General features: G+C 43.9%; 2 protein-coding genes across 2 annotated transcripts in view; one reads left to right on the forward strand and one right to left on the reverse strand.

Annotated features, from left to right (window-relative positions):
* The window catches only part of LOC149450619 (uncharacterized), a 225,844-nt gene that overhangs the window by 112,711 nt on the left and 87,630 nt on the right, over positions 1-25,503 (forward strand). The gene's annotated exons all lie outside the window — the stretch shown is intronic.
* The window catches only part of LOC149450622 (uncharacterized), a 69,180-nt gene that overhangs the window by 34,213 nt on the left and 9,464 nt on the right, over positions 1-25,503 (reverse strand). The window contains exons 3-6 of the mRNA XM_089691664.1: positions 21,146-21,232; positions 20,932-21,029; positions 20,683-20,824; positions 16,427-17,365 (exon numbers count right to left, since the gene is read on the reverse strand). Of these exons, the coding sequence (XP_089547790.1) occupies positions 16,427-17,365; positions 20,683-20,824; positions 20,932-21,029; positions 21,146-21,232 (1,266 nt within the window). The remainder of the gene's footprint in view (positions 1-16,426; positions 17,366-20,682; positions 20,825-20,931; positions 21,030-21,145; positions 21,233-25,503) is intronic.

The raw sequence follows: 25,503 nt of genomic DNA on the forward strand, positions 1-25,503 counted from the left end.
ACAATATACCCGGTAAGTAAAATGGGCGTATAGATTGAGATTCAAACTTGATCCAAGGGATCTGAGAGTTAATAGTAGCCCATTGTGATAGTTGTGCAAAACGAGCTGAGAGATAATATAGCCAAAAATTGGGAAGACCCAGACCTCCCGTCCGTTGTGAGCGGTACAAAACAGACGAAGTAAAACGTGGACGCTTATTACCCCAGATACAATTATTCATAGTCCGCTGAAAGTGATCCAAAAACATTTTCGAGACCGGAACTGGAAGTGCTGTAAAAAGATAAAGTAGTTTAGGCAAAATATTCATTTTAACTGCCGTGACTCTACCCAGGAAGGAGATATGGTAACCGTGCAAAATCTTCAATAGAGTAGAGAGACGCGATACACATGGTGGATAATTAGCAGCAAACATATCTGAGTATCTAGGAGTGAGATTAATACCCAAATAGGAAATCCAATCCGTGACCCAATGAAATGGAAAAGAGCTACGGAGAGATGCACTCAGGGAATCAGGAACATTAACAGGCATAATCACCGATTTGGTGAAATTAACAATAAGACCTGACACTATAGCAAAATCATTCAATACGGCACATAGATTAGGCAATGAAGTTAACGGGTTAGTAAGGAAAAGCATAACGTCATCAGCATACATGCTTATTTTGAATTGTGAAACTAACAATGGGTAGCCAGAAATATCCGGATGTGATCTGATCGCTACTGCCAAAGGTTCCAACACCAGCGCAAATAAAAGGGGTGAAAGAGGACAGCCCTGATGGGTGCCTCTACCCAATGTAAAAAAATTCAGAATTACAGCCAGGAAGCCTTATTCTCCTTTTAGGGGAGTCGTATAGGGCGTGTATACCGGCCAAAAAGTCACTGAAGCCCATCTTCTGTAGCAAGGAAAATAAATAGTGCCAAAGCACACTGTCAAAGGCCTTGTTTATGTCTAGACTCATCAGCAGAACCTCTTTAGAATGTAAATTGGCATCTTGAATAACATTTAGGGTGAGGTGAATGTTATCAGTAATGAATCTGTCAGGAATAAAACCTGATTGGTCCGGAGAGACCAAAGAGGAGATAATAGGGGCCAACCTGTCTGCCAAAATACGGCTAAATATTTTCAGATCGTTATTCATTACTGAGATTGGTCTATAGTTTTGTGGTAAATGGTGGTCTTTTTGTGGTTTGGATATTAAAGACATATTGGCCAACAGCATCTCCTCCGGGAACTTACCCCCCTGCAGAACATCATTAAATAATGTTATCAAATAGGGAGCCAACGTAGCGGCAAAATGTTTATAATAACTAGCGGTAAATCCATCAGGACCCGGTGCAGTAGAACTTTTTAGCGTGCTAATCGCACGGGTTATTTCCTCCAAAGTACAGGGAGCATTAAGAGAGGCAAGCTGAGAAGGTGTGAGAGCAGGGAGGGGTATAGAATCCAGCCATGAGTCGGATGGCGGAACAGAATTTGACTGGAGGAGCTAGTAGGTTAGAATAACATTTTTCAAAAATACCCAAAACTTCTTGAGGTAGAGATGAAATAGCGCCGAGTTAGTGCGTAACTTATAAACATGTGAGGGGAGCAGAGAGCGATTCAATTTCCTTGCAAACATAATGGATGCTGAGTTACTATGCAGCAAGAACAAGGCCTTTGACCAGCGGAGAGCTTTTTCAGTCTTTTGAGAAAGCAGAGTATTCAATTCTAAACGCTTCTGAGATAGTAACCGTTTATTAAGAAGAGATGGATTAGCAATATGTGTTTCTAATTCTCAGGTAAGTTGCAGAATTTGCTGCCATCGTTTTCTATTTCTGGAAGAAGCCATGGAGATAAGGTGGCCGCGTAGGACCACCTTATGGGCTACCCATAGTGTGGCTGGAGATATATCAGGAGTAGAATTAGACTGAAAATATTCTTGAATAGATGTGACCACCTCTTGGTGAGAGTTAATATCAGTGAGCATAGAGTCATTAGGTCTCCAAGAGAAGGGGGTAGGTGCAATCCTATAAATGTGATAGATAAGGCCATAATATTGTGATCTGACCAGGGACTCAAGTGGATGCAATCTGTCCTAGAATTAGCTAGTAAAATGGGGGTGCAGTAGATATAATCTAATCTAGCATAAGAGTCATGTGGGTGAGAATAAAATGAATAATCCCTGGCTCCCACATTATGTGCCCTCCAGGTATCAACCAACTGGAGGGCATCCAGTTTTTTAGTGAGGGATTTTGTAAAAGCTTGGGAAGATTGCGAGGGAGAGCTATGGTCCAAAAGAAGGTTTTCTACCAGGTTAAAATCACTACCCACCAATAGATGGGGGGACAAAAACATATCCAGAATGTTAAAAATTTGAGAAAAAAAGGAAACTTGTGCCGAATTAGGCGCATAGATATTAGCGATCGTAAGTTCACGACCCGAAAGAGTGTCTTTAAGAATGATAAACCTACTGTCCGGATCACGGTACACATGTTGAACCTCAAAAGGGAATGAATTATGCTACAAAAATGGCTACACCTCTGCTTTTAGAGGAATGTAAGGTATAATACCCCTGCCTGTAGGATTTATGAAAATATGTCGGGTGTTTTGCGGCTGCAAAGTGGGTCTCCTGTAGTAAAATAATTTTAGCCCCCAATCGCTTATATTGAAGAAAGGATGTTTTTCGCTTGTTTGGTGAATTGAAACCCTGGACATTATGCGAAATACATTGAATAACCATGGCAACACGGAAATAATAGCTATCGGCATAAAAGTACATATTGACAGGACATCTCTAAAAAACTATTTGGCTAGACATTAGAATCAGCAGATCCACAACAAAGCAATAATCTGTAGTGACAATTTAAGGAACATCCAGACCCCGGTGTGGGCGCCAGGACATCCACAAATCAGCACAAAACCAATATCATGTACTAAGGCTTTATAAAGAAGAAAGATAGAAAGCAATAGAGGTGAGGTTTTAAGAACTTCTACAATTAAAAGGTTAGCTAGAAAACATGGATCAGGTGGGACTTTTGCCATACCTGAAAAAAACAGAAAAATCAAACATCAAAGGGCCAATCAGGCCCAAACCCTGACGCTGTAAAGCATGGAAACCAGAGCCGCCACCCCACAATCAGGAGGTGACATCTCCGGCCATGCCAGGTGGCAGGGGGGGTCACGTGTCCAAGAGTCTTAAGATCATTAACATACGGGCGGTGTAATATAGGTCCGAAGACCTTAGTTAAACTTTACACATCCAGATATAAGTACCAAAAACGCAAACATAATATGCAGGATATAGAGACATCTCAATAGTGACCAAGAAAAACATCCAAAGGATGTATGAGACACAAACGAGCAAAATCCATCAATAACGGTTCATCCTGGTTCTTGTCTGACTCTCCTCCGTTCTCTTCTTGGAGATGGAGTGTGCCATATTGGAGATACCCGAGGAGTGGAAGGAGGACGTCGAGGAGAAGGAGGATCAACCAAGCCCAATTTGGCCAAAATATCCTGGCCCTCAGGGAGAGAGGTATCTTTGCATGTGCTTCCATTGTGGGGGACTATCAACTTAAAGGGGAAGCCCCATTTATAGCGGATCCGAGCTGAAAAAAGGGTGGCCGTAATTTCCTTCATTTTTCTGCGTCTCTCCAACGTAGCTGGAGAGACATCTGGGAATATTTGCAAAGCGGAGCCTTCAAAAATGATTGTTGGGATATTGCGGGCAGCCCTGAGTATATTTTCTTTAATCAGGAAATCCTTCATACAAAGGACAATGTCGCGAGGTGGTTTATCATTAGGAGGTTTTGGGCGCAGGGCTCTGTGAATGCGGTCACAAGCAAAGGACTCGGTGTCATGGTCCGGAAGGAGTGATTGGAATAGCTTGGTCATGGCTTTTGAAAGGTCATTCACAGACTCCGGGACTCCTCTGACTCGCAAATTATTCCTGCGGTTACGATTATCAAGATCCTCAACCTGTGCCTGCAATTGTGCAAAGGTTGTCTGTAAATGATCGTGATCCCTGGAAAGCTCACCATGAGCCAGACTGAGTTCATCATGTTTGGTTTCCAAGCGGTCGGTTCTGGAGCCCAATGCCGCTATTTCCTGGGATAGAACATTCGTGCTCTTGTGGAGTTCTGATTGGAATTTAGCAGCTAGCTTAGTGTACATAGTTTCCAGGCAAGATTCCAAGTCCCCCTTGGTAAGTTGCTGTGCACATTCAGTGTCCTGAGTTAATGTATGAACTACGGTATCTTGCGTGGGACCGAATGGAGATGCTCCTTCTGTATTATCTTGAGACATGTTGCTTATCTCATATCATATAAAGTGACAGTGAATTTACAAATTTATCCTAATATACAATAACTATGAAAAATGTCTCTATATACCTTTGTCCTAAAAATAAAAATTATTTTTTTTATATATATATCCAATCCACTAAAAAATAAAGTCCACTCAAATTTTATGTCCAATCCACCAACTAAAAAGTCCAAAATTTCTTCCAACGATATCCCAAAATATATCCACCTCAAAAAAAGGAAAATCACATAGTGCATTACCCTTTATACATAACAATTTCCATATACTTCATATAGTGAATATCCGTGAAAAATAGTGAAAAACGTGAAACATACGTGAATAAGTGAAACAAATAAATAAATGTGTATAACACTCAACAGTGCCACATCAACGCCACAGCAAAATTTAGTGCCACTTCTATTTATAGTAAGGGTACCCTTACCAACTATCCCAAAATAATATGCTTCAAAATGCTTCAGGAACTTTCCAGGCTAGCCCTCTCATAGATTTTACTTCAGACCTCTCTTGTTATCACGGTACTTTCTGATCTCCTCAGACACTCTGTTTGTATTCATCTCCAAGAGAACACACAGGACATAGTATAATACCGCCAGATAGATATATCAAATATGCTTTAATGTAAACTACTCACATGATATAAGGTTTAAAACCCCTTATGATTAAGTCGATGACGAAACGCGTCAAGGATAGTGACGTCAAGACGTTTTACCGGAACCGGAAGTTTACTGGTGGCCATCTTGGAGAAGGGAAAATCGTGGAGACACACGTGGACGTTTCCCTGGATGGTTGTGAGACTCCTTCCATTTCATATTAAGCGGTTTTAAACCTTATATCATGTGAGCAGTTTACATTAAAGCATATTTGATATATCTATCTGGCGGTATTATACTATGTCCTGTGTGTTCTCTTGGAGATGAATACAAACAGAGTGTCTGAGGAGATCAGAAAGTACCGTGATAACAAGAGAGGTCTGAAGTAAAATCTATGAGAGGGCTAGCCTGGAAAGTTCCTGAAGCATTTTGAAGCATATTATTTTGGGATAGTTGGTAAGGGTACCCTTACTATAAATAGAAGTGGCACTAAATTTTGCTGTGGCGTTGATGTGGCACTGTTGAGTGTTATACACATGTATTTATTTGTTTCACTTATTCACGTATGTTTCACGTTTTTCACTATTTTTCACGGATATTCACTATATGAAGTATATGGAAATTGTTATGTATAAAGGGTAATGCACTATGTGATTTTCCTTTTTTTGAGGTGGATATATTTTGGGATATCGTTGGAAGAAATTTTGGACTTTTTAGTTGGTGGATTGGACATAAAATTTGAGTGGACTTTATTTTTTAGTGGATTGGATATATATATAAAAAAAATAATTTTTATTTTTAGGACAAAGGTATATAGAGACATTTTTCATAGTTATTGTATATTAGGATAAATTTGTAAATTCACTGTCACTTTATATGATTTTGGAATTCTGAAGGACCCTCTGCACACTGGTATATACCCTTTCAAGCAAACTATGCAACAAATAGGGATATTTGGTTCACACATATTGCAATACATGTTTAAGCTGGCCAACTGCGTCAAAGTAATCCCTCTATGGCCAGTCCTACTCTGCTCTGCCTACGCAAGTGCTACTGTGGACACAATGCTAACATAGGGGAAAAGACACAATGGGGAGAGCTACAAGGTTCAGGTCTGGCTACTGACCCAACAATACAACAAACAAGAGATCCCTGTGCTCAAATCCATACAGCTAGTGCATGCATTTATCCATCAGGTGCTAAAGGGGTGTAACCACATTAACTCTAGAAATTCTTTTGCACACCTTTAGGGGAGGGTGTTGATGGTGTTATAGGGTATTTATTTTAATTTGGAGGTGGTTATTTTTAATTATGTTGCTTATCTCGTGCGTTTTAAGTAGGTATGTCGTAAGGGACTTTTGAGCTTGTCCCTTCTTTTTCTTGGTGGATGGCATATAGGAAGTCTCTTGGGGGTGATCAATTGAAAATTAGATGTCCAAGGAAGATACCCCAGGAGACCTATAACGCCCTAAGCAGGTACGATGATAGTCACATGGATGCGGTCAGGCACATCAGCAGGATCGTTATATTGTAAAAATTATTATCAAGCCGCAGAAATGCAGAGTGGACATAGGCTGCAACAGGCTCCCCCAACGAGACCAAGGATCCAAGAGCTGGCTCCAATTCCCACCACAGGAGGCCTTTGGGCCCAGCAGGGTTCACATTCACAGGGGGAGGAGCACGCGGACCAGACAGTGGGAGCCACGGACCACCAAACGTTGGAGGGGGACCAGATAACTAGCACCTGCCCCCCTATACTGCTTGTACTCACTGCGATCCCGATGGGACAGGATCAGGGTTGGATGGAGCAGGTCACACTTGGCTGCAGGCCTCTGCCGCCTCAGAGGAGGGAAATAAGGTCCGGCGCCCCCCCAGATATAGGGAATGGTCCAGGTGCCTCCGATGCCCCGGATGGGTCCCCCTCCACCCAGATGGCCACGGATTCTGTGCTGAGGCTCCGCAGTCGCACCAGGCCTTGGACCTCCGCGGTCGTGGAGAGGGGTAATTCAATCTGGATCCCCTCTCCCAAATGCAGAGGATAGTGAGGGAGCCCCCCTGTGACTCAGATGGGTCCACGGTCGCCAGATGGCAGCGGAGATGAGGCCGAGGCATCGAGGCTCCGCAGCCGCACTAGGCCGCGGATGTCCGCGATTGTGGAGATGGGCAATACAGCCCGGATCCCCTCCTCCAGATGCAGGGGACTGTGCAGCAGCCTCCAGCACCCCGTACAATGCCCCCGCTGCCCGGATGACAGCGGATTACAATCCTGGGCGCCGGAGTTCTGGATTAGGCGCCTGCTCCGGTCACCATCTTGGACACGCCCCAAGAAACCACTTTCTTGTCATCAGTGATGGAAATGTTCCTCACTGAAGTCCTGTCTTCCTGTACATCAGGGGTCCCACACAACCCTGGAGGTGTATTAGTGCCTTGAGTGCGGGAAATGTCTTCTAGATGAATGTTGCTGGACATCCCAGCTCTCATGTGGGGAAGAAGCACACCCTGATATACACCTCAGATATACTCCATGGCTGATCTTCATCATGGAAGAAACAGTTCATAAGGAGATCAGAGGTCCCCAAAGACATGGATGAAGTGTTGGACCGGGTTGGCCATTGATGGCAGGAGAAGAAAAAAAAATGGAGTCCTGCCCTGTGATTGGCTGAGTACATTTTGTGGTGGGAGATTTCACAAACACTTAGAGGTCTGTATAAAAATAAATATTTCTACCTCCTGTATACCGGACACTTCCCCCCCCCTTCCTGCCCAGGCTGACTGGTAACTATCAGCGCTCTCACACTTTGAATGACAATTACACAGTCATGCAACATTGTACCCAAATTATATTTTTGTAATTTTTTCACACAAATAGATATTTATTTTGGTGGTATTAAACACCACTTTTTACCATTTTTCTTGTTTCTTGTTTTTACAAATAAATCGTCTTTCCTTATAAATGCAGACAAAGGTGTATTCTGCGCCATTTCTTGGGTACAATAACCCCAATCAGTGTCTATGATTCAGTGTGTAGGAGAGTTATAGAGTCTACAAACTATGGGATAGATGTCTGAAAATCCATCATGTCTGATGACGGCAGATCTCATTTCTGAGGATCAAAAACACCAGAACGGTACAAATTGTCAGAACTTTATCTGTGAGGAAATAATCCGTATACAATTCATGGAAACAGGCGGGATCTGGAATGAAGGAGATTCCCTACTAATTCTCACAAAGTAACCGACATCCCAGTTCTGTATTTGTGATAATTGGAAGATGAAATAAAACGCAATAATGTGCAAAAATATATATTTATTAATAATATAAATCAGTACAAAATGGGGATGAAATCTAATAGGTGATGATAAATAATAAACAATACAAGATAACAGTACAATGATCTAATCCACAATAATGGGGAGAAATACAAGCCAGCAATTACTTCCAAATATTAATGAATTACATCCAACTGTCTGGAAATGTCGTGTAAGAAATCAGTAACTCAGCAACATGTGACAACAGATATACAAATCCCCCCGTGATCTCTCTACAGCCAGATATTCAACGCTCAACGTGTACCTTGTCATGACTTGATCTGGAATCCCATACACAGGCCAATCCAATCCGCTTACAATCTGAGATGAAGATGTAATGTTACATGAAGTAGTCTACCTTGTCATATATATACTGTATACATCCGGATAAACCATTGACTAGAAGCCAGAATCAGCCTACAGGGCACTTCTACCCCCTTCCTGCCCAGGCCAATTTCTAGCTTTCAGCGCTATCACACTTTCACAATTGCGCAGTCATACAACACTGTACCCATATGAAATTTTTTATAATTTTTTCTGATAGAGCTTTATTTTGGTGGTATTTAATCAACTCAGGGTTTTTTTTATTTTTTTCTTAAACAAACCAAAAACCACTGAACATTTTGAAAAAAAAAATTTTTTTTCTTAGTTTTTGTTATAAAATTTTGTAAGTAAGTGATTTTTCTCCTTCACTGATGTGTGCTAATGAAGCTGCACTGATGGGCGCAGATGAGAAGGCACTGGTAGGTAGCACTGATGGGCATTGAAAGGCAGCACTCATATATAGCACTGATAGGCAGCACTGACTGGCACTGATGCACACTGATAGGCAGCACTGACTGGCATTGATAGGCGGCACTGATTGGATTGATAGGTGGCACTGAAAGGCAGCTCAAAAGGGCACTGATATGTGGCATTGATGTGCACTGGTAGGCAAATATGTGGCATTGATGGGCACTGGAATGTGGCACTGTTCAGCACTGACAGCTGGCACTGATGGACACTGGCAGGTGGCACTTCTGGGGCCACACTGATCATCAGGGGACACTGATCATCAGTGCCCAGATGATCAGTGTACATGTCCCCTCTGCAGAATGACGATTACTGGCTCTCCTCTCCTCTGTCAGCGTGACAGCTCGTGAGGAGAGAAATGCCGATAACCGGCATTTCCCTGTTTACATGTGATCATCTGTGATTGAACACAGCTGATCACATGACCAAGCCGACATCTTCAGCTCTTTCCAAGGGACACAGCGCACCGCCGATCGCCGTGCTGCACGCTCCCAGAGCCACACATGCGTGGTGAGAATGGGAGGACATCATATGATGTCCTCCCAGAATGAGAGAACCACTTTGCGCCCATTGTTGGACTATATGGCGGGCGGGAGGTGGTTAAAATAAATCTTCCCCAGAGGAGTGAAATGAAAATAATTTATACTGCAGGTAAAATGACTTCACATTGTAGCAATCGTGCGCACTGAGATGGACACGGTCATCCATCTTCTTAAGAATCTTCCAAGCTGTATCATCTCTACTCCCAAATCAGCTTTCCTCATCCCCCCTCCCTCTCTGTTGAGTGACATGTGGTCTGTTTGATGCAGATCACAGGCAGCAAACTCCATGAGAGGGCATCATGGCTATAAATCCCACAACTGAGCTGGGGCCTAGATGTCTGTTAACTTTGCAATCTGGGCTCGTAAAGCCATAAACCAAGTCCTTCACTGAGTTCAAAAGACATTCCAAGGGGTCGTAAAAACAGACTTACATTTAAAAACTCACTTTTCATATAAGTTTATATCTTCAAATAGGACATAATTACCTAAACATGGAGCCCATATTCGGACAGCTTAATTTAAGACCATTCTCCAGGTATATTACACCCCCTAGCTGGCATATACAGGAGAGCTGAAAATTACATCTTCTTAACCATTCCAGTGGATATTTCATATTTCATATCTATCCGTTCAGCCAAAGATTCTGCGTAATAATCTACTCGTGGATATGTATCTAGAATAAGTTATGAACCATAATATAATTTTTGCAGGCTTTGGTCATAGCCGGAGGTCTCCACCTACAACTCCCTCCCCAAATGAGGCGATTGGTTTACTGCTCCAGTCAGACACCCTGTGGAGTTGCTAGAAAAAGATAAGCTAGGCTGAGTTGAGGTGGGTGAGCGTTGAAGATTCTCCCTTTAACATCAGAACAAACTTTGGGAAAAACACCCTTTTGCTCAGAAAACTTGAAGTTGCTTAACCCAAGGCTTTTGGCAAGTACTTTATCCCTTTAAACTCCTTTCCGTTATCTCTTTGCTGTGTTATTGTTCTCTGTATATTTATATATATATTGGCTACATCTTTTTCTGTAAATATTTTTATTGCACCCTTTTGACCTTTTAGTAATAAATCTTACTTTCTGAAAGTGTTGAACTGTTTCTAAAGCTCTTTAATGCAAACTATGTATTCCTGCCTCTGAAGTGCGCTACTGTGTGTGTTTAACCCTCTGTATAACCTGCCTGCAGTGACAGTGGTGTACAGACAATTATTCAACCATCCTAGTGTTATTGCTTTCTCTTTCTCTGTACAAAAAGGAGGTGGTGGCAGTGTGAAGGGTTAATTGTGTAATTAACCTGACCCAGTAACAATCGCTCAGACTGCCGGTACATCGATTGTGGTCCAGTGAGCTGGAAAATCATTGTGCAGGGTGCAGCTGGGCGTGACATTGTTACACACATGACAGCGCGGTTTTAGATTGGCTAGTCATTTAATCATGAGTTTGGTGAGAAGGTCAGGGGTCTGACGCCGCGCCAGTCACATATTGGATGGCAGCGTATGTGGGATAGTTGCATTAAGAGCTTCGGTGAAGTGTTAGGAATTAGCTCTGCACTGAAGGATTGTAACCTTTGTGGAAACAGTCGTTAGAGACAAGCGGTGCATATGTTTCATACACAGTTGTGTTCGAAATAATAGCAGTGTGTTGAAAAAAGTGAATAAAGCTGAAAATCCTTCTAATAGCTTTTATTTCCATCCACACAAATGCATTGGGAACACTACACATTCTATTCCAAATCACAACATGAAGAAAAATACATCAAATTTGTGTTGTTCCTCTAAAAAATTTAAAGAAAAGTGAATATTAGACGGTTCAAAAAAATCTCAGTGTTTGTATTCTTCTTTACAAACTCAAACATTCACTATATAAACTGAGAAATGTTTGAAGATTTTGCTTTCCTTTGAATGACTTCATGAATATTTGGTTGTAGTCGCACTGTTTCTGAGAACTGCTGTACATCTGTGTTGCATGGAGTCCCCCAACTTCTGGCCCCTGTGATCAGGTATTCCAGCCCAGGATGATTGGACCACATTCCACAGTTCTTCTCTATTTCTTGGTTTTGCCTCAGAAACGGCATTTTTGATGTCACCCCACAAGTTTTCTATTGGATGAAGATCCGGGGATTGGGCTGGCCACTCCATAACGTCCATCTTGTTGGTCTGGAACCAAGATGTTGCACGTTTACTGGTGTGTTTGGGGTCGTTGTCTTGTTGGAACACCCATTTCAAGGGCATTTCCTCTTCAGCATAAGGCAGCATGACCTCTTCAAGTATTCTGATGGATTCAAACTGATCCATGATCCCTGGTATGCGATAAATAGGCCCAACACCGTAGTATGAGAAACATCCCCATATCATGATGCTTGCACCACCATGCTTCACAGTCTTCACAGTGTACTGTGGCTTGAATTCAGGGTTTGGGGGTCGTCTGACAAACTGTCTCCGCCCACTAGACCCAAAAAGAACAATCTTACTTTCATCAGTCCACAAAATGTTGCGTCATTTCTCTTTAGGCCAGTCAATGTGCTCTTTGGCAGATTGTAACCTCTTCAGCACACGTCTTTTTCCCAACAGTGGGACTTTGCGGGGACTTCTTGCAGATAGCTTGGCTTCACATCGGCGTCTTCTAATTGTAACAGTCCTCACAGGGAACGTCACACCTTCTTTCATCTTCCTGGAGCTGATTGTTGGCTGAGTCCGCCCCATTTTGGCTATTCTTCTATCCATTCCAATGGTAGTTTTTCGCTTTCTTCCATGTCTTTCAGGTTTTGGTTGCCATTTTAAAGCATTTGCCATCATTTTAGCTGAGCAGCCGATCATTTTCTGCACTTCTTTATATGTTTTCCCCTCTCCAATCAACTTTTTAATCGAGGTACGCTGTTCTTCTGAACAATGTCTGGAACGACCCTTTTTCCTCAGAATTTCAGAGAGAAATGCACTGTAACCAGCATGTCCAACATTTGCTGCCTTCCTTCCTTAAATAAGGGCAATAATTGCCACCTGTTTTTCAAAGAATGAATGACCTCACTAATAGAACTCCACACTGCTATTATTTTGAACACAACTGTATATAGAGAGAAAGACATATAGCAACAGCTCCTTCCTTTTTCTGCTTCCTATTCTATCTTTGCTTGCAATTATGCCCGGTGACGCAGAATGCAAGAAAATGAGCAAAAGTAATTTGAGTGCTGAATGTGCCTCATGAGGAATGGACATCGGTTGCAAAACTCGTAAAGATTTGATTTGGCACCTACAGGAGCATGATAGCCGAGCAGACCAGAACTCGAGGGAACCTGACCATGATGGGGTTCCCGCCTCCTCAGATCCCAGGGGCTCAGAGATAGCCTCGCAGGATGGGCATACAGAGACTGACACTGGAGTATCATCAAATATTATCTTCACACCACCACCTGAGTGGGCCAGCTCCGGAGTGCCTGTAACCAGTAGAGATTCTCCTCAGATGCAGGAAGCCCTGAAATGCATCATGGAGACAGTTCCTGGGGCATACCTAAAGTTCCTTGACTGCCAGGCAGAGAGGAAGGCCTTGGTATATGACATACTCCTGACCACTGCACTCTATACACAGGGCTGTATATGACATACTCCTGACCACTGCACTCTATACACAGGGCTGTATAGGACATATTCCTGACCACTGCACTCTATACACAGGGCTGTATATGATATACTCCTGACCACTGCACTCTATACACAGGGCTGTATAGGACATACTCCTGACGACTGCACTCTGTACACAGGGCTGTATAGGACATACTCCTGACCACTGCATTCTATACACAGGGCTGTATAGGACATACTCCTGACCACTGCACTCTATACACAGGGCTGTATATGATATACTCCTGACCACTGCACTCTATACACAGGGCTGTATATGACATACTCCTGACCACTGCACTCTATACACAGGGCTGTATATGACATACTCCTGACCACTGCATTCTATACACAGGGCTGTATATGACATACTCCTGACCACTGCACTCTATACACAGGGCTGTACATGACATGTTCCTGACCACTGCACTCTATACACAGGGCTGTATATGGCATACTCCTGACCACTGCACTCTATACACAGGGCTGTATATGACATACTCCTGACCACTGCACTCTATACACAGGGCTGTATATGACATGTTCCTGACCACTGCACTCTATACACAGGGCTGTATATGACATACTCCTGACCACTGCACTCTATACACAGGGCTGTATATGACATGTTCCTGACCACTGCACTCTATACACAGGGCTGTATATGACATACTCCTGACCACTGCACTCTATACACAGGGCTGTATATGACATACTCCTGACCACTGCACTCTATACACAGGGCTGTATATGACATACTCCTGACCACTGCACTCTATACACAGGGCTGTATATGACATACTCCTGACCACTGCACTCTATACACAGGGCTGTATATGACATGTTCCTGACCACTGCACTCTATACACAGGGCTGTATAGGACACACTCCTGACCACTGCACTCTAGGCTGATGACCTGGGAAGGCTCTCAATGTGTCATCTATGAACAATTTATGATGAAGACGTTTGTCACTCACAACACAATTTTGTTTTTTCATTCAATAAACTTTTTATTGTAATTATATTTTTAACAAGATTGTAATCATAGAATCGGGAAATAACAAAGGAAGAAATCTGATTGGTCAAGAAGATCCCTTGTCTGGAATGTGGGGGCGGAGTCATTATTATTGGTGTACAATACAATACACAACGTGTTCCATTATTATAACAAAGTATTGTAGAAAAGATCCCAACATAGAAAATGGGGGAAAGGAGGAAATAAAGGCGGATATGAAGGGGAATCTGTGTACGGGGAACACCTTAACAATCACCACCATTTTATTCTCCAGGGCCTCTGATGTCACAGAATAGATGTTTGGGGGTTTATCTCATCTTCAGGACCAAAATCTGCATTTTCCCATGTGTGCAAAATCATGCAGAAACAGCTCTGGCAGTGAGAGGGTTAATGTGGGCTAGATGGGATCCCTCTGCTGGGGTGACATTAGAGCTCCCCCTAGCTGCAGCCTGGTAATAACATTGCTGGGAGGTCTCTTCATTTCTCTGCTCCATACTTCCCGTCTTTATAGAAACGTCTCCTGACATTTGGGGGTCTATTCATAGAATGTTTGTATAGCAATTCCCTCAGTGAGAGTTCATGTCCATTCCTCCTGTGTGAATGGGGGAACCAATGTTATTAGGATCACATCTGAGCTGCTGGAATGTCTTCCATTCATGGAAAATACATTGAAAACTTCTCCTGCCATCAATGGCCGACCCGGTCCCACACTTCATCCATGTCTTTGGGGACCTCTGATCTCCTTATGGACTGTTTCTTCCATGATGAAGATCAGCCATGGAGTATATCTGAGGTGTATATCAGGGTGTGCTTCTTCCCCACATGAGAGCTGGGATGTCCAGCAACATTCATCTAGAAGACATTTCCCACACTTATTATTATTATTATACAGTATTTATAAAGCGCCAATAGTTCGCTCAGCGCTGTACATTACAAAGGGAGACAGAACATGTGACAGAACAATACCAATACAATGCAAAACATGAGGGGATCGAGGGCCCTGCTCTTTCGAGCTTACAATGTAGGAGGGAGGGGATGGTGGCACAGGAGGAGATAGCTGTGGGGGATGGAGTGGCAGGAAGAGTGGAGGAGGTTAGCAAGTTAGCAGGGGGTGGGGTAGGCTTCCCTGAAGAGATGGGTTTTCAGGGTGCGCCTAAAGGAGAGGAGAGTAGGTGATAATCTGATGGGTTGGGGCAGGGAGTTCAGGAGGATGGGTGACACCCTGGAGAAGTCCTGGAGGCAGGCATGGGAGGAGACCAGGGAACTAGAGAGAAGGAGGTCTTGTGAGGAGCGGAGTGTGCGTGTTGGGCGGTACTTGGATATTAGGTCAGTGATGTAGTTCGGGGCGGTATGGTGGACGGCTTTGTACGTCAGTGTTAGGATTTTGAATTTGATCCGTTGCGCAATCGGAAGCCAGTGGAGGGATTGGCAGAGGGGGGTGGCGGAGACAGAGCGGTTGGAAAGGTGGATGAGTCTGGCAGCTGTATTCAGGATGGACTGAAGTGGGGATAGCCTGTGGTGAGGCAGGCCAGTGAGGGGGGAGTTGCAGTGGTCGAGTCGTGATATGATGAGGGAGTGGATGAGCTGTTTAGTGGTTTCTGGAGTTAGGAACGTGCGGATTTTGGCGATGTTGCGGAGGTGGAGTCTGCATGAGAGAAGGTGACCCACACAAATGCATGTTTAGAAACTCTGACCTATTAAAATGGATACATGCTTTATTAATAACATTAAAAAAATGTTGGCCAATAGAACTTAAAGCACTAATACACCTCCAGGGTTGTGTGGGACCCCTGATGTACAGGAAGACAGGACTTCAGAGAGGAACATTTCCCTCACTCAGGACAGCAGAGTGGCTTCTCCCTCGTGTGAGATCTCTGATGTCTGTAAAGATTGGAGTTCTGTGAAAAACATTTCCCACACTCAGAACAAGAATATGGCTTCTCCCCTGTGTGACATCTCTTATGTTTGTAAAGATATCTGTTCTGTGAAAAACATTTTCCGCACACAGGACAGGAATATGGCTTCTCCCCCGTGTGAGATCTCTGATGTGTGTGAAGACGGGACTTCATTGAAAAACATTGCCCGCACTCAGGACAAGAATAGAGCTTCTCCCCCTTGAGAGATCTCTCATGTTTATGAAGAAGGAACTGCCGCACAAAACATTTCCCACACTCAGGACAGGAATATGGCTTCTCCACTGTGTGTGATCTCTGATGTGTGTGAAGATTGGATATCTGTGAAAAACATTTCCTGCACTCAGGACAGGAATACGGCTTCTCCCCCGTGTGAGATCTCTGATGATTATGGAGTTTGTACTTCTCTAAAAAACATTTCCCACACTCAGAACAGAAAAATAACTTCTCCCCCGTGTGAGATCTCTGATGTCTGCAAAGACTGGACTTCACTGAAAAACATTTCCCACACTCAGGACAAGAATACGGCTTCTCCCCCGTGTGAGATCTTTCATGCACCTTAAGCTCTGATTTATGCCAGAAACCCTTCCCACACTCAGAACAGGAATGTGGCTTCTCCCCCGTGTGAGATCGTTGATGTGTGTAAAGATTGGACTTCACTGAAAAACATTTCCCGCACTCAGGACAGGAATAGGGCTTCTCCCCTGTGTGAGATCTTTCATGCACATTAAGCTCTGATTTATGCCAAAAACCCTTCCCACACTCAGGACAGGAATACGGCTTCTCCCCCGTGTGGGATCTTTGATGTGTGTAAAGATTGAACTTCACTGAAAAACATTTCCCACACACAGGACAGGAATACGGCTTCTCCCCCGTATGAGATCTCTGATGACTATGAAGTTTGGACTTCACTGAAAAACATTTCCCGCACTCAGAACAGGAATACGGCTTCTCCCCCCTGTGAGATCTTTCATGCACATTAAGCTCTGATTTATGCCGGAAACCCTTCCCACACTCAGAACAGAAAAATAGCTTCTCCCCCGTGTGAGATCTCTGATGTGTGTAAAGATTGGACTTCAATGAAAAACATTTCCCACACTCAGGACAGGAATACGGCTTCTCCCCTGTGTGAGATCTCTGATGTCTGTAAAGATTGGACTTCAGTGAAAAACATTTCCCGCACTCAGGGCAGGAATATGGCTTCTCCCCTGTGTGAGTTATTTTATGCCTATTAAGACCAGATTTATAAAGGAACCTCTTCCCACACTCAGTACAGGAGAAGCTCTTCCCTGTTGGAAAGCCGGCCTGGTCCCGCACAGTCTGAGGTTCCTCAGGATACGAGGAATCCGATGGTCCATCTACACTGGGTGGTGCCGGATGGACATTGGAGGGAGCCGGGTTTTCTCCTGGACTATACTGTGTGATGTCCTCATCTTCTACTTTCCAGTCTGGAGACAAAGTGAGACAATCCTCGGAGGTTTTCCTCATCTCCCGGCCATGGACTAAAATACAAAGACAAAGAGGATTACTAGACAGGAGCCGATTGGTTCCCCCAAACCAGGACTCCGCCCACATCAGGCAGCTTGGTCTCTGAGGAGCTTACAATTCCACCCTCAAGGGAACTAGGAAATGGCTCCTCTAATCTCCTACCAGGTCATTTCTTTATTCATGGACCTTAGTCAGAGAGTGAGGAATCAACCAGAACTGTCTTTTATAGGAGGGAGTGATAAGGGGATTATAGGACGAGGGTCCCCACCCCCTCTATCACTCATCGCCATCTTCCCAACACCAGAAGTACTGCACTTCCTTATTTAGTCCATGATTTAGTCATGAAGAACAGCGGGGCTGAGCCCCACCAGAGGTCAGAGAGTGAGGATGGGGGGAGAACAACCAAGATGAAGACTGGACTGATCCTGAAGACCACCATCATTGGGGTATTGACTCCTCCCTCATTATCACTTTCTGTTTAAGGGTCCAAAGTTGGAGGATGTTATCACATTATTATCACCATGTAAACGTCTGTGCTCCAATCACATCATCCGATATAAAATGTCCAGCTGGGAGGAAATGGGGGGAACATTAATATAATACATAAGGGGGGATATGATCTCCATGTATAATACATAAGGGGGATATGATCTCCGTGTATAATACATAAGGGGGGATATGATCTCCGTGTATAATACATAAGGGGGGATATGATCTCCATGTATAATACATAAGGGGGGATATGATCTCCATGTATAATACATAAGGGGGATATGATCTCCATGTATAATACATAAGGGGGGATATGATCTCCATGTATAATACATAAGGGGGATATGATCTCCATGTATAATACATAAGGGGGGGATATGATCTCCATGTATAATACATAAGGGGGGGATATGATCTCCATGTATAATACATAAGGGGGGGATATGATCTCCATGTATAATACATAAGGGGGATATGATCACCATGTATAATACATAAGGGGGGGATATGATCTCCATGTATAATACATAAGGGGGGGATATGATCTCCATGTATAATACATAAGGGGGGGATATGATCTCCATGTATAATGCATAAGGGGGGATATGATCTCCATGTATAATACATAAGGGGGGGTATGATCTCCGTGTATAATACATAAGGGGGGATATGATCTCCATGTATAATACATAAGGGGGATATGATCTCCATGTATAGTATATAAGGGGGGGAATATGATCTCCATGTATACTACATAAGGGGGGATATGATCTCCATGTATAATACATAAGGGGGGGGATATGATCTCCATGTATAATACATAAAGGGGATATGACCTCCATGTATAATACATAAGGGGGGATATGATCTCCATGTATAATACATAAGGGGGGATATGATCTCCATGTATAATACATAAGAGGGATATGATCTCCATGTATAGTATATAAGGGGGGGGGAATATGATCTCCATGTATACTACATAAGGGGGGATATGATCTCCATGTATAATACATAAGGGGGGGATATGATCTCCATGTATAATACATAAGGGGGGGATATGATCTCCATGTATAATACATAAAGGGGATATGACCTCCATGTATAATACATAAGGGGGGATATGATCTCCATGTATAATACATAAGGGGGGATATGATCTCCATGTATAATACATAAGAGGGATATGATCTCCATGTATAGTATATAAGGGGGGGGGAATATGATCTCCATGTATACTACATAAGGGGGAATATGATCTCCATGTATACTACATAAGGGGGGATATGATCTCCATGTATAATACATAAGGGGGGGATATGATCTCCATGTATAATACATAAGGGGGGATATGATCTCCATGTATAATACATAAGGGGGGGATATGATCTCCATGTATAATACATAAGGGGGGATATGATCTCCATGTATAATACATAAGGGGGGATAAGATCTCCATGTATAATACATAAGGGGGGGATATGATCTCCATGTATAATACATAAGGGGGGATATGATCTCCATGTATAATACATAAGGGGGGATAAGATCTCCATGTATAATACATAAGGGGGGATATGATCTCCATGTATAATACATAAGGGGGATATGATCTCCATGTATAATACATAAGGGGGGTATGATCTCCATGTATAATACATAAGGGGGATATGATCTCCATGTATAATACATAAGGGGGGATATGATCACCATGTATAATACATAAGGGGGATATGATCTCCATGTATAATACATAAGGGGGGATATGATCTCCATGTAGAATACATAAGGGGGGATATGATCTCCATGTATAATACATAAGGGGGGATATGATCTCCATGTATAATACATAAGGGGGGGATATGATCTCCATGTATAATACATAAGGGGGGATATGATCTCCATGTATAATACATAAGGGGGGATTGCTGTAGGAAAGTCCTGGATTCTTTCTTGGATACACAGAATATAACTGGATATAACATTTATAGGGAACGTTGATCCAGGGAATATCCGATTGCCTCTCGGGGGGTCAGGAAGGATTGTTTCCCCTGCAGGAGGAGATCGGATCGCGCTTTTCTGGGTTTTTGCTTTCTGGTGGATCAGCTGTGGGTGTCGGATTATAACTTTTATTTTTATTGGTACAACTAGATGGAATGTCTGTTTTCAGCCAGACTAACTATGTAACTATGTAGGTCCCACACCGCTGCCTCCCATCTCCTGAGACTGCACTCAGTGACTTGGGTCTGAGACACTACAGACATATCCCTCCACCCGGCACAGCCAGCAGATAACAGAGAAGGTCCCCTGGAGGAGTCAGGCACAAGGCAGGAGACCCCAGTCACATGTCCTGGGTGCCTACATTATGCAATGCTTATAGGAAAAATCAACATTTTGCTGCCAGCTGAACCCCAGAACCTCCATAAATCCAGTCTAGAGACATAAATTGTGTCTGCAGCACAGAGAAGGAAGATTATCCGAGAGAAATCCAGGAATACAGGACGGGGAACACAGCTCAGGAAAGTGACCAGGGGATTACAGGCTGATATCACCCAGTCCCCGCCCTACTCTGGACCAATCAGTGAGCAGTATGGGTGGAGGAATGGATTTAGTGTTCATGACCCACCTGTGCTGATCTCTGTAGGAGTGTCCTCCTCTATAAATGTCCCCGTTATTCCATCCTCCTCCATAGACTGCTGATCATCCCTCACATACGCCTCTTCTTCTTCTGCTTTCACCTCAAATTCTATATCGATTGGATCTCCACTCTAAATCAAGGAAATGAGAGAAAATATCATCTGTAAAATTTAAGGTCACATACACTTCCACATATCATCTCCACAAGTCCATGTTCTAGATGCTCCATCCCACCAACCTTGCAATGGTGAGGGATGGTGTGACCTTCCTGTGTGGAATCCCGGGAATACAGAGGACGGGGACATCTCTCTGGTGGGTTCCCATGACTGGATCCATCTGTAGGAAACACACACACTGACTGAATCCATTGTTTCTATGTGTTTATCAGATGATGGGGGATCTAGGTGGATCCTCCGTACTGCTCTCTCCTTTACAATAAAGTCTCCTCTTACCCGGTGATGTGAGGGGCGGCTGATTGTCCATCATGACGTCCTTGTAGAGGTCCTTGTGTCCTTCTAAATATTGATGTGTGTCATCATCTGCTGGAGATAAAAGACATCACAGTGACTATGGAGGAAGAGGACGGACATGATGGGGGGTTACTGGGTGTAAATAGAACATAACATCTTATTACCTCCTCTGCTGCTACTTCCAGTAATGTCTCCGATCTCCTTCACAACACAAGGCACAGCCTGTTTATATTCCATATGACTTCCTGTCTGTACCTGACATCACTTCCTGTCTGTACCTGACATCACTTCCTGTTCATATTCCATCCAGAAGTCCTGTCTGGGTACTAGAAATGAGATCACCATCTTGTGGAGTTCAGAGGAACTGCAGCCCCGAGAAATGTTCCCTAATAACCATTCCTGCATTGTATCTACCTTACAGAGATACCAGGAAAGTGCCAAAATAACAAAAAAAAGTAAGAAATAATAAACCTAACTCTTATGCAACCAACTGTTTAAAAAATGTATTTGACTACAGATAGAAAAGTCTTAAAGACACAGAACACAAGATAATAAAAACAAAGGAATACATAATAAAACAGAGACCTCCAAATTCAGATACACTACCCAGAATGTCCCGTCCTTCATATCAGAGAGAGACAGACTACCCAGAATGTCCCGTCCTTCATATCAGAGAGAGACAGACTACCCAGAATGTCCCGTCCTTCATATCAGAGAGAGACAGACTACCCAGAATTTCCCATCCTTCATATCAGACAGAGACAGACTACCCAGAATTTCCCATCCTTCATATCAGAGAGAGACAGACTACCCAGAATGTCCTGTCCTTCATATCAGAGAGAGACAGACTACCCAGAATGTCCCGTCCTTCATATCAGAGAGAGAGACAGACTACCCAGAATTTCCCATCCTTCATATCAGAGAGAGACAGACTACCCAGAATTTCCCATCCTTCATATCAGAGAGAGACAGACTACCCAGAATGTCCCATCCTTCATATCAGAGAGAGACAGACTACCCAGAATGTCCCGTCCTTCTTATCAGAGAGAGACAGACTACCCAGAATTTCCCATCCTTCATATCAGAGAGAGACAGACTACCCAGAATGTCCCGTCCTTCTTATCAGAGAGAGACAGACTACCCAGAATTTCCCATCCTTCATATCAGAGAGAGACAGACTACCCAGAATTTCCCATCCTTCATATCAGAGAGAGACAGACTACCCAGAATGTCCCATCCTTTATTCAGAGACCAAGGCTGACTACCCAGAATGTCCCGTCCTTCTTATCAGAGAGAGACAGACTACCCAGAATGTCCCATCCTTTATTCAGAGACCAAGGCTGACTACCCAGAATCTCCCATCCTTACTATCAGAGAGAGACAGACTACCCAGAATGTCCCGTCCTTCATATCAGAGAGAGACAGACTACCCAGAATTTCCCATCCTTCATATCAGAGAGAGACAGACTACCCAGAATGTCCCATCCTTTATTCAGAGACCAAGGCTGACTACCCAGAATCTCCCATCCTTACTATCAGAGAGAGACAGACTACCCAGAATGTCCCGTCCTTCATATCAGAGAGAGACAGACTACCCAGAATGTCCCGTCCTTCATATCAGAGAGAGACAGACTACCCAGAATGTCCCGTCCTTCATATCAGAGAGAGACAGACTACCCAGAATGTCCCGTCCTTCATATCAGAGAGAGACAGACTACCCAGAATGTCCCGTCCTTCATATCAGAGAGAGACAGACTACCCAGAATGTCCCGTCCTTCATATCAGAGAGAGACAGACTACCCAGAATGTCCCGTCCTTCATATCAGAGAGAGACAGACTACCCAGAATGTCCCGTCCTTCATATCAGAGAGAGACAGACTACCCAGAATGTTCCGTCCTTCATATCAGAGAGAGACAGACTACCCAGAATTTCCCGTCCTTCATATCAGAGAGAGACAGACTACCCAGAATTTCCCGTCCTTAATATCAGAGAGAGACAGACTACCCAGAATTTCCCATCCTTCATATCAGACAGCCAGCCAGCTCTTGAAGGCTGGTAGGAAAGAACCCTAAGAGTACCTAAGGGCTTGACTAGAAGAGGAAAAAGTGCCAAGACACCTTCACAGGGGTAAGCAGAGAGAAGAAATATGGTGCAACCCATATGGTGCACAAAACACCAGCAGGTCATAAGGATGCACAGGGACCCATGTGCCTAAACACCCATCGCTGCCTCTAAGCAAAACTGCCGACATCTAATCACGGAGCATGGTCCAACAAAGCATCCTCAGCAGAGGAGAGGGGAAGGGGGGAATGGATCCTAGATTGTCTACCTGATTAGGAACAGGAGCAAGGGAAGGAGTCTGGAGGAACTGCACATCGGTCATCAAATGAGAACTTACCCTCCAGTGACCAGGTCCACAAAAGTCTCCAGGCAGACCCCCTACCTGCTGGGTGAATTAGCAGCAGGACCCAAGCATGATCTTCTTGCTGACAATGTGGAGAGCACAGGGCCATCCAGCAATTAAATCTTCCTGCCAGGTGGGAAATCAACAGCTTTCAGGTACTGAATCAGAAGAGAAGCAGACAGCAAATTCTTATCTCCAAGGAGGACAGCATAGTGAAACGTAACACTCTCAGTGTAGTACAGCATAGGGACTAGGCCACTAGACCTGCCACAGGGAAAACTCCCAGACCTTTCCATAGGGCGGGTGTCGGCAACCCGCGGCTCCGGAGCCGCATGCGGCTCTTTTTCACCTTTCCTGCGGCTCCGGAGCACACTGCCCACCAGGTGACAGGCAATAGGGTCGGCAAGCCGCGGCTCTTTTAATACAGATCTTCTGTGTGCCGGGCGCCCGCTGGCAAACATTGGCTGTCAGGATGTAGGCGGGGCAGCCCGGATGTAGGCGGGGCAGCGTGACGAACTCCTCTCCTCTCACAGTCCGCCCTGAAGACCAGAACGGCGCGGGAACCCAGCGAGAGGAACGCGCGGAGCAAAGGTAAGTGAATTCACACAATATGGGGAATGAATTACTATGGGGGATGAATTACTATAGGGGGGATGAATTACTATAGGGGGGATGAATTACTATGGGGGATGAATTACTATATGGGGGATGAATTACTATATGGGGGATGAATTACTATAGGGGGGATGAATTACTATATGGGGGATGAATTACTATATGGGGGATGAATTACTATATGGGGGATGAATTACTATATGGGGGATGAATTACTATATGAGGGATGAATTACTATATGAGGGATGAATTACTATATGGGGGATGAATTACTATGGGGGATGAATTACTATGGGGGATGAATTACTATAGGGGGGATGAATTACTATAGGGGGGATGAATTACTATAGGGGGGATGAATTACTATGGGGGATGAATTACTATGGGGGATGAATTACTATATGGGGGATGAATTACTATAGGGGGGATGAATTACTATGGGGGATGAATTACTATATGAGGGATGAATTACTCTATGGGGGATGAATTACTCTATGGGGGATGAATTACTATATGGGGGATGAATTACTATATGGGGGATGTATTTTCAGTTTTAAAAATGTTTCTCTCAAAATAAATTTCAATTGTGGTTTTGGCGAGATTTGGCTCAGTCGAAAAAAAAGGTTGCCCACCACTGACCTAAGGCTATGATTGTGATTATGACGATACACTGTGGCCCTGATTAACCCTTTGCTTACTGGGCCCTTAAACCCCCTTCATGACCAGAGCGTTTTTTGCAATATATGCAGTGTCGGATTTGTTTTAAATGTTGCAATGGTTTTGCGGCTCCCAGTCTTTTTTTCCCTCTCGGAAACGGGTCCAAGTGGCTCTTTATGTCTTAAAGGTTGCAGACCCCTGCCATAGGGGAAGACTCTTCAACACGTGAGGGATTTCCAGTGGAGCTCAGGTCAGAGTACCAAGTCATGGAGGGGATGCTTGATGAGAGGGGAACTGTTCTCAGGAAACAGATTGGAGCCCCAGACATGGGGACACCCCTGCAAGTGAAGACTTTCATGGTGAAGGGAATAAACTGCCCCTTTCAGACAGAAAAGCAGACAGGTATTATCTGGAAGTACTTGGTCTAGAGAGACCATTTGGATGTTTCACCCCAAGTTCAGGCTCCCAGGCATGAGGGGTTGATGACAAGGACTGAGTTACAATTGAAAAAGGGATACTAAATTATGAGTGTAATCCCTTGGCACCCTACACACCCTGAAAGATGAGGGAGGGAGAATGATCCTGACTTACAAGGGGAGGAATTAAAACCCTAAAGCACAGGTGTCAAACTGGTGACCCTCCAACTGTTGCCAAACATCAAGT

The sequence above is a fragment of the Staurois parvus genome, unplaced genomic scaffold (assembly GCF_062004578.1).
Source record: "Staurois parvus isolate SC_StPar_1 unplaced genomic scaffold, SC_StPar_1.0 ptg000569l, whole genome shotgun sequence".
NCBI classification, from domain to species: domain Eukaryota; kingdom Metazoa; phylum Chordata; class Amphibia; order Anura; family Ranidae; genus Staurois; species Staurois parvus.